The sequence below is a fragment of the Poecilia formosa genome, unplaced genomic scaffold (genome assembly GCF_000485575.1).
Source record: "Poecilia formosa unplaced genomic scaffold, Poecilia_formosa-5.1.2 Scaffold27, whole genome shotgun sequence".
NCBI lineage: Eukaryota > Metazoa > Chordata > Actinopteri > Cyprinodontiformes > Poeciliidae > Poecilia > Poecilia formosa.
In genome coordinates this window covers 2,889,013-2,899,538 of record NW_006799966.1, presented here as the reverse complement: position 1 = coordinate 2,899,538, position 10,526 = coordinate 2,889,013, and the positions used below count along the sequence as shown (strand labels likewise).

Genomic DNA, 10,526 nt, shown 5'->3' with positions numbered 1-10,526 from the left:
AAATCATTTGCTGGTGGTGGTGGGGGAGATTTTTTTATTTTTGCACGTTCGGTCTTCTGCTCCCATCATAATCATAAATAACAAGCTCTTTTCACTTCCTTTTTGTATGACTCTAGTTTCAGGATCTTCCTTTGAATAAGCAAGCGCTTTTTCTTCCACGTCCACCACACCTCCAGTCTTAAGTTGTGAGCAGCTCGTCATTCACTGTCAGGCCGCAGAGTCGATGCCAACATATCATCTGTCTTCCAAGAACCTCTCACACCCCATAGCCGAACGCTTGATTGAAAAGTTTTGCACCGTGTTAGAATGAAGTCCGCTGTTGCAACACCCCTCAGAAGTTGACTGACCCTGACTCATTTGTTAAAAATTGCCGCTATACTTCCATGTACTGTAGATCTTGTGACCCTTTCCAAAGAGTTTTCAGAAAAGCAGGATTCTGTGAAGGCTCATTGTTATGCAGCATCAGATATCTATAGTGACCTGGTATCAAATTTGATGCAACTCCACAGTTGGGAGAGCAATTGTGCTGTAAGCTGTGCTCGAGTTGAAGACTGTCAAGTCATTTCTTGTATCTGTCGATCCTGTTGTTACATGTTTAAAGCTCAGTAGATACAAAAGCCTTTAACTAGGTGAACATTTTAAAGCAACAAAGCAATGGAAAAGCTTACTTGAAAGGAAATGAGTCATAAATTGAAATAAGAAATCTGTTTTGCTAGGGTAGCTACTGATTAGGCTTTCAGTTTATTGGTTCAACTCTGTTAGTCTAATTCACAAGTGTCAAACTGCAGTCCTCAAGGGCCACTGCCCTGCAACTTTGAGATGTGCCTCTGCTGCACCACACCTGAATTGAATAATTAGATCATTAGCAAGGCTCTGGAGAACTTAGCTACACAAGAAGGAGGTAGTTAAGCCGTTTCATTCCTGTGGCACATCTAAAAACCGCAGGACAGCGCCTCTTGAGGACTGGAGTTTGACACCACTGGAATTCTATGTTGTTTTTTTAAGTTTTGACCTGAGAACAATTTAGCCAGTTCATTCTATAGTGATCGGTTTTACCAAGTTCAACATGTCCCCATGACAGGGGAGTCAAAATCTCAGGAGTATAAAACAGACTAGCTTATTGTAAATAAGCTTCTCAGTCTTCCTGTCATCTGCCATAATTCCATCACTGCAGAAATCTTTGGTTTTTAATTGCTTCTTAAATGTTTTGTGCTTTCTGTAACTTTATTTTGTAGAACTCCACTGATTTTGAAAATTGCTGTGTGTCAGTTTATTTTACTTCCAGCAATAAGAACTTCTACAGTGAAGGGTGTTATGATGACCTGGAAACTGTCTCTAGGCTTGTGATGTTTGACTGGGAAAATATGAGCTTTAGCCCAGCTACTTAGCAGTTGGTGTTAAGATAAAAATCGTCTTCACTTTGGTCACCAGCTGATATTAATCTTTTTTTTTTCCTTTTTTTCCCCTTTCTGGTTAGTCGAAGCACACACCAGAGGCCAAACCAGACCAACCTGATGAGTGAGGCCTGACTTGTTGGGCGTTTACTCGTGTTTGGTCATTCAGGGTGGTTTGTGGTTGTATTGGAGTACACAGCCCTGCCTAAAGAAAGCCTTTTCTGTCTTTGAGTCAGAGTGTGCTTGGCTTTTGACTCTTCTGATAGATGAATAAACACCTTCATGATTGTCAGGGCTATAAGTTACCCCCCAGAGCATTGCACTCAGATAAAATGATCAATAAGACCCATCATCTCTCAGTGACCGGTAGGAATCCAAAGAATATCATCCACGGTCATTTTATCCTCCATCTTAGAAAATAGATTTTTTTTTTCACAAAAGTGCCACAACTTATCAATTTTAACAGCTTGTTCTGAAAGGAGTACGGTACATTAGGTGCTTGGGTGGCAGCCACAACAACAGATTAATTCATGCGATGTCGTGCTATTGATTGTATAATTTATAATGTTGGATAATGATCCAGCTGCATGGCACAGGGTTCACAAAGAAATGTGAGATCATTTTTATTGATTTGTTCTCTTATCATATAAACAGACCTTATAAAAGTGATCATATGGCTCTTTGTTTACCTTTAGGAGTTAAAGTCCCACGCAATTTTCGCTTGTTGGAAGAGCTTGAAGAGGGCCAGAAGGGTGAAGGTGATGGCACAGTCAGCTGGGGCCTTGAGGATGATGAAGACATGACTCTCACAAGGTGGACAGGCATGATCATTGGACCAGCCAGAGTAAGCAGATCTGCTTCACTAGTTTATAATGGGTGGGGGGGGAGACAGTCTGTTAACGAGTATATATACTTGCTGTGCATGTACTAGAACTGATATTTTTTTGTCCTTTTGGTTTTTCAGACCAACTATGAGAACAGAATATACAGCCTGAAAGTGGAATGTGGACCTAGATACCCAGAGACAGCACCGACTGTTAGATTTGTAACAAAAATTAGCATGAATGGGATAAATAATTCCAATGGGACGGTGAGTTTCATCACAAATCTGACAAAGTGAAGTGTTGGTGTAAAGATCATAGGTTGTTTTACATGAACATGGCCTATGAGATTCTTGCAGCACAATTACCTTGAATAGGAAAACAATACAATGGTTTTTACACTGAAATTTAACGTTTTAAAATTAACACTTTAACTTTTTTGTTGTCAAGCAGTTGCTAATCTATTCTGCTCCAGTATTTCAAACACAGAATTAGTCTCTGAAATTAATTAAATGCAGTCCTTGGTATGTGTCAAATATTAACAGCCACATTTGCTTTAACACCAGAAACCGTTTGAGGCAGTTGTGCAACAGTAGTCCAGAGTGGCGTTTTAAACCCTGGTCCTGAAGGCACACTGCTCTGCATGCTTAAGGTGTTTCCCTGCTTCAGCACACCTGACTTCAGTTGATGGCTGATTAGCAGATTTTAGCTGAAGTGAATCTGAATTAGGCATGTTAAAACAGGTAAACAACTTCAAACATGCAGGGCAAGTGTGGCTTGAGGTCCACGGTTGAGAAACACTGTTCTAGAGGTTAAAGCTAAAATGCATCATGTGACCATTTTTCCTCTTTTTTTTTTTTTTTTTTTGAACAGGCACCATCAGTTCTCACTCATTTCTGTTACAGAAACAAATTTGACTTGATGTGCCCATAAGTTTTTCAGAGCAGTTATCAGGTCCAGCAGCAGAAACTGTCATATTCTTGTTGAAGAAGGAAATAAATGCCAATTTTATCTTAATTATTTTGATAATGTATTGCAGATTTAATGTAATATGGTAAAACTGTTAAAAATTCATAAATATTGGAGCTGCAGTTTTTTTTATGATGAACAATAATTGCCAGATGAAGAACATAATTGGCATTTCATTTGAAATCTGCCAGTGAAATCTTAAGTCAGAAGATGATTCACATTTCTCAGGTAATCTTCAAGTTGAACTCATAAATCCTTTGTATTCAATAGTGGCCCAGAAAAGTCTGTTTTCAAGGCCTGAGTGGCTTGGCGCTTACATAAGGAACTTAATGTAGAACAAGACAATGATGAATGCTGCTGTCTGGGGCTTGATTTTAAAGTTATTTTTCACTAGATCATAACAAGACAAAGAAGGCAAAGAAAAAAGCACAACTAACAGCATTGGCCTTTCGTGGAACCTTGACCCCAACTTCTGCAAAGAAGTGTGGCTGTGTAGTCAGATTATGTTAAAGTTGGATAAAATGCAACATGACCATTCTTACTGCAGATGCCTTGAAAACTGCTGGGCCAAATCTCTCAGGCATAATAACAAACTGATATTGGCTAACTAGCCTGCAGTCAGCTGCCTAAAAGTTATCCTTCCCATAATTTGTCTGCTTTCATATTTATAAATGGTGCTGCTTTTGTTTACACAAAATTACAGTATTTTTGTTTTTGGGCCATATTTCAAGAAGAAATATTTCCTGTTTGGGTCACTGAACTGACTTGTTGTGCCATAATGCATACCACTGTATTAAACTCTGGTCATTCCTCTACTTTTGTGGTATTAAAAAGGACATGCAACTGTAGAAAATGTTTGACAAACAATTTTGAAACCCTAATTTGTTATGTTCAGTCCATAACTAATTTTATACTGAGGTCTTAGAAAGAAATAATTGATTTATTTATTTTTTGTCATCCCCCCCTTTCCCTTCTTTGTCTCCTAGGTGGATTCACGTAGCATACCAATATTAGCAAAATGGCAGAATTCTTATAGCATTAAAATTGTTCTTCAAGAGTTAAGGCGTCTAATGATGTCCAAAGAAAATATGAAGCTTCCACAACCACCAGAAGGACAAACCTACAGCACTTAATCGTAATGGATTGTTTCGACCCTCTGTCTTAAACCTTACTCTCTTAGAAATATTGTGTAAAGTCATCAAGAGGCTCACTTCGCACATCAACAGTATCGTCTTCAAGATCAAGATTGGACTTTCTTATTACATAGCTCATTTTAAAAGAGAAATGTCCCAGCAGTTAAGCACTGAATAGATAGTTATGACTACAAGACCACAGTTATCTGCTTTTTATTAGTTTGACAATGAATTTTATGTTTGACCTGTTCCAGCTTGAGTAGGCTTGAAGAGGGAAGCATGATGCCACACAGGTTGTACCAGATTTCCAATAGTTTTCTGTTCAAATGATGAATCACTGAAGTCAGAGCAACATGGGTGTCCGAAGGCATGTTCTGTAACTAATACCTAGTCAAAGAGAAGCCAAGTATTTGACTTGTTAGACAAATTTTTAGCAGGTTCATGGAAATATCCACATTGCTGAACCTGTGACTGTAGTCTAAAAGTAGTGTCACAAGGTGATTTTCTTTTTTTTTATAAATATATAAATATATATCTGTATTTGACACACAACCAATGTTTCTGTTCTGCAGCTCTTTGACATGTAACAGACGTTGAAGCCTGTTCTGTTCTGAAACCCTTGCATTTAACTTCTAGTGAAAATGGCAGGTGTATGAACTTGTGATTTTCTGAAATTAAAATCACTGTCTGCAAAAAAGAGAGAGAAAAAGATGCATTGGTTTTGAATTTTTGACTGATTCCTCTTGCAGTTTCAAATTCCTCCACTAGAGGGCCTTCAAGGAAGCCAATTCATTTTCTTGAGAAGTTTAGGAGACAACAGGTTAACTTCCCTTGTACTGCAGATACTTGATAAGGACTGCAAATATTTGCTCCAAACTTTTAATATGTCTTTGTACCAAATGCAAATATTTATACAGCAAATATCCTTAAGGCTGGTAACATTAGTAATTGAAAACATACTTTGGTAATAAGAGAGGATACTGTTTCCTTAAACTGTGCCCTTTTTACCTTTAAACCATGTTATTAAAATGACCAAGAAGGCAATTAAATGTGTTTAGATACATCTTAATAACTAGGAATATTATTGAGAATGTAATTTATTTCACTAATGGGAGCAAACAGTGTTTTATTTCAAATTAGTCCTATAAAGATTCATTACTGTGTCAAATATTTTGTGTATTTTTGCACAATCTTGATGATTATAGTTTACATCTAATGAAAACACAGACATTAGTTTCTCAAAAAATGGCTGTTTGTGCAAGTGTTAATCAGAGTAGCATGGAGGCCGGCAGCCTGTGGCTCTGCAGAGGTGCTGAGGAATCAAAAGGCTGAATTACCTCTGAAGGATGTAGTCAGGTTCTACAGAGCCCTGTTAATGAGCTACTTATTTGATGCAGGTGTGTTGAAGCAGGGCTACATCTAAACACTGCAGGACATCAACCCCTCAACTCAGCTGCATAGGTCAGAGAAGTCTGCTGCCCAGTCGGCACAGCGATGCCAGGGACATTTATCAAGTTATCGGCACGTTTACCTGTATGCAGTAAGGAGCTGGAAACATAAAAGACTTCTCGCAATGTTTTGCGGGATTTATTGTGATAACTTTCAAAGTGTTGATTTATCTAAAAATCCAATGCAAGACTCTTTATGCAATAGATTTTATAACTGTATCACTGCAGTAACACTCCATAAACACACTATGCTCTTTAAAGAGAAAAAATAATACCAAAAACTAATTTTCTGATTATTAAATTGGAAACTTCTGGATATCATTTGGTAAAATGGTTTATTGCAAAATATAACTGCATTACTATGATGTTTTTAAATATATCTAATACTGTACTTATGGAATCAACAGTGAAAAGCATAGTATAAATCCCATTTTTGTGGCTTACAAACATGTTGACACAAATGTGAAACCTTGTTTGCAAAAATATTATTGATAATTATAAAGTATGCAATAATTGCTCTTAGTGTTCAGTTGCCAAGTCCTGTTGGAAAATATCAATGTCTCCATAAAGAGTGGTCTCAAACTCCGGTCATCAAGGGCTGGTGTTCTGGTTCAGCACACCTGGGTCCAATATTGGCTCATTATCAGAGCTCTGTAGTGCTTGACTGCGTGCTTGTGAGGAAGTTTCACCATTTAATTCAAGTGTGTAGGTCAGGCAAGGGACACATCTAACAGTTACAGAACTCTTGCCCTGTCTAAAGCATAGGGGTTGCCATAAAGGTTGTGAACAGAGGGAAGCATAAAGAGTTCTAAAATGTCCCAGTTGACCGCTTCTTTCATCTGAAAATAGGACTTTGGACCACTGAGCAACAGTCCAATTGTAAAAAAATAAAATAAAACAACTCAGTAGCCCAGGTAAGACACTCATGATTCTGATTTAGGAGTGACTCTGCCCACAGTCAATGCCTTGTGAAACTCCCTTTTATTTCACGATCCTCTCAAGGCTACAGCTGTTGCTTGTCAACCAATCTTCATCAACCACACTTTTCCTTCTACTCAACTTCCCATTAACATGTTGGATATGACTTGCCCTTCACGTAGAAGGTGCTAGTGATTGTCCTTTGAACTGTCAAGTCAACAGTCTTCCTCATGAAGGTGTAGGTGATAACATTTCTGAATTTAAAACCTTTTTTTAATTGGTCTTGTGTAGCTTTCTAATGTCCTAAGAAACTAAAGTTGGGGTTTCAGTAGCTGGGATCCACAAGTGTCAAAAGTAACAAATAATTGCCTGAATTTTTATAATTGATTTTAAAGACGCCACACGCGTTTCACATTCTGCATCAAATTGCTAAAATATAATTGTTTATTAGTTTGAGAGGCAGCTGCACTTCTTACTGAATTTACTAAATTCATGTCAGTCAGATGGCATCTTCAGGCCAGACAGTAATGCATTTGGCATCTGAAACGTAACTTGATTTGTAAGCAGGTCCCGATCTTGATAAATCTGTCTCAAACGCAGCACGACTGAGGGTGACTTCTGAAAATGATGAGCTTTCTGATTTGAATCATGCGACCTCCCTCTTGTGTCTCCCTTACTGAAACGGCTTGTCTCGGGGCCAGAGCCAACGCCAGCCTGACACACTGTGTTGTGATGATTCAAAAATGCCCTCTGAATAAGAGTGCTATCTGACACCATGTCTGCATATGTTATCTCAAGAAAGCTGACTTGCATCTCATCCTCTCTCTCTCTCTCTCTCTCTCTCTCTCTCTCTCTCTCACACACACACACAGATATATAGATATATATAGATATATCTATATATCTGTGTGTGTGTCTTTAAAGATATACAAATGTATATATATAGTAAAATTTATAGTGAAATTCACTTGCATTTAAATGAATTATAGATTTGCTCACAGACAAGTGGGAGAGCATGAATTATAAATTATAGTTGTTTGCATATCAAACGTATTTTTTTAGTAACTATTTCTGTGTTCTCGAGCCATTTGCATAGAGTGACCTTTGATGTGTATTTTGTTGTGCTGTAGATCTTTAGAATCTGCCCACTAGAGGGCGCTCCAGCCCCATACTTGTCATTGACCTGGTCCTTGGAAGTGACTGGTTTGGAGGACATGCCTCGTCAGACACGGCGACAATGTTGAAATGCTTGCAGGCGTGCTGTCAGTTTGCTTAAAAAAGCAAAACAAAAAAAAACAAAAACCAAAAAAAAAAAACCTGTTGTGCTGCTCAATTGGCTTCAGGGAGAGCCGACTGCTGTGTAGACGTTCATGACCAGCGTTTTCATACGACTTTATGTGGCGATTGAGTGTCTTCGCATCAGTAGATCGCTATAGATTGTTTTATTATGAAGCCAAAGTGTTTCTGAAACATTTCCCATTTCAATTTGTGTGTGGGCATCAGGGTGTGAGATGAGTCAGGATTTGCTGCGGAGGATGACCTTGCTCCTCCTCAGTCTGTGCAAGAGATGATTTGACTTTTGAGATGTGACAGTATATGGGCACAGCTATTCTTTTTCTCCTGCATCCTCCTGAATATCATTGGTAATCATGAATACAAAACCATAAACAGTTTGCAATTAACAGCTTAGATAGATAGATAGATAGATAGATAGATAGCAATGCAAGAAAACTCCTTTATTCAGCATGTGTTCTTGTTCTACAGTGAGTCTTTGCTCATCATGGTGACATTTTTAGATTTTTATTGAAATAGAAGTTTGGAATCCTCACTTGGCTACTTAACCTGCAGCCCCATCAGACTAATATCAATTTTAAACCGAGCCACCTGCGCAAAAGCACCAGCTCATGTCACTCTCATTTACACCTATTTTATGTCAGTATCCGTATAAGACACCATCCTGAGAAAATAAAGACTTATATACCTCTCAGGGTGAAGGGGCTAAAGAGAGAGAGTGCTGAGCAGTGATCTAAGACGGGAAGGAATTTGTTGGGGGGGGAACGTGCAGCTTGCCTGCCGGCAGACTGCTGGAACCAGGCCTCTGCTCCAGAGTGCTCACCTTTTGCCCCATGAGGCCATAAGGTCACGTCTTGTCTCTGTTGATACTGTAAAAAGCGTTGTCTTCTTTATGACCACTGAGGGGTGACTGTGTCCATCTTCCTGAGAAACCCCATTTGTTTTCATTCTTAAAGTCCTTGTCACGGCTTACCCTTTACGGCTGACAGAGAAGAGGCCTCATATGTTCTTCTGGCACAAAATTTGCAGTCACACAAACTGCATAGAAATATTTTAAAGACCTCTGAAAATGGTGAGAATTAAGAGTGCTAAATGAGTCTGGATAGCCTTGTACCACCAACCAAACAATACCGTTCAAAATGCTTCAATTTCTCTTAACAATAACATTATTTAAACCTACTCCAAGCAATTATTGAAACAAAAGTTGAACAGGTTCATTTGAATTGGTGCAAAACAGTTTATCATCACTAAGGATGTCTTAAAAGAGACAATTCAGGACTTTTGAAGAGAGGCTTTGTGAAATCATTTGGAGTGTTTATTTTATTTGAAATGAATAACTCTGTTGGTGACTTCATTTAATATAAATCCCAATTAGTTGGAATTGTCAAGACCAAAGCAGACTTTAAAACAACTCCAACCTAAAACATATCATAGTGTTTTATCTCGATGCTTTTTGAGAAACCATCATCAAAATGATATTGGGTGGTTATTTACAAAGGAGCCAATGACTATTTAAATGGAAAATGTTTCAATTTAAGTAAAGTGTAGTTACTGGACATTTACACTGCTCCAGTTGTTACTCTGACTGGGAACGCTTTACATGTTTAATATGTGTTCCTCTTGGAAAATCTTGAGCTTTTTTTGTAAATAATAAAATGACTAAATATAGTTTTATTCATGGTTGAAAGTATTCAGACATAATCTTTTATATAATTAAATATTTTCATACGGTGATGATGTTATTGGTGACATCAACGGTAAGTAAATGCTTTATGAAAAAACACGTGAACATAACAAATGACCAAATCTCAAATTATAGTGGCAACCACTGTTTATATCCTATATAAATATGGAGTGGAAGCAAATAAGTTTGTCTTCTCCAACTTGTTTTTGAGCTAAATACGTTCTTGATTGTGTCTAGATACAGTACATGAAACAGATGGTATTCATATTTTCGTCTCTCAATGCTTACCTATAAAAGGACATAATGTGCATCCCCTCCCTTTATGTGGCTTGAAATAAAGCACTAACCATCCCATGTACATATGACAATAGTTTTAAGGCTTGTTATAATAAACATAAGCTGAAGTGACAGTGTTGCGATTGGACTTGTTTTCAGATAAGAAGTCCTTTTTGCCCCTCTTGGACTGGTGTCAGCTTCAGCCTCTGATTCCAACTAATCTGGATTTATCCTAAATGAAAGTTACAGGAGAGATAAAAACAGCAAGTAGGATATTAACAGCAACAGAAAATATGTTTCTGTATTACAGAAACATAATTTCTGTAATTGTGATCTGCTCATTTAGTATCTAATTGGATAATAACAGGTACATTTTACCATTTAGGTAAGAAATGGATATTCTCTCTCAACAGGAGTTTCGGTAGGACAGCCTTATGTTTGTAAATATTTTACTGACTCGATACATGCAAATACATTCTACTATAAAGTCCTGTGTTGCTCCTGATAAAATGTTGAATGTATATTTTGATAAAGGGCTAGGCTAACACTTATTCTGTTTTGATACCACTTGTTGATAAGTTGGGTCCTAA

The 10,526-nt window shown here is 37.8% G+C and overlaps 1 protein-coding gene across 1 annotated transcript in view; it reads left to right on the top strand.

The window, feature by feature from the left end:
* Window positions 1-5,028, top strand: part of ube2v2 (ubiquitin-conjugating enzyme E2 variant 2) — a 6,811-nt gene extending 1,783 nt beyond the window's left edge. The window contains exons 2-4 of the mRNA XM_007548674.2: window positions 2,090-2,238; window positions 2,359-2,484; window positions 4,171-5,028. Of these exons, the coding sequence (XP_007548736.2) occupies window positions 2,090-2,238; window positions 2,359-2,484; window positions 4,171-4,317 (422 nt within the window). The 3' untranslated portion in view covers window positions 4,318-5,028. The remainder of the gene's footprint in view (window positions 1-2,089; window positions 2,239-2,358; window positions 2,485-4,170) is intronic.
* The last annotated feature ends 5,498 nt before the right edge of the window (window positions 5,029-10,526 follow it).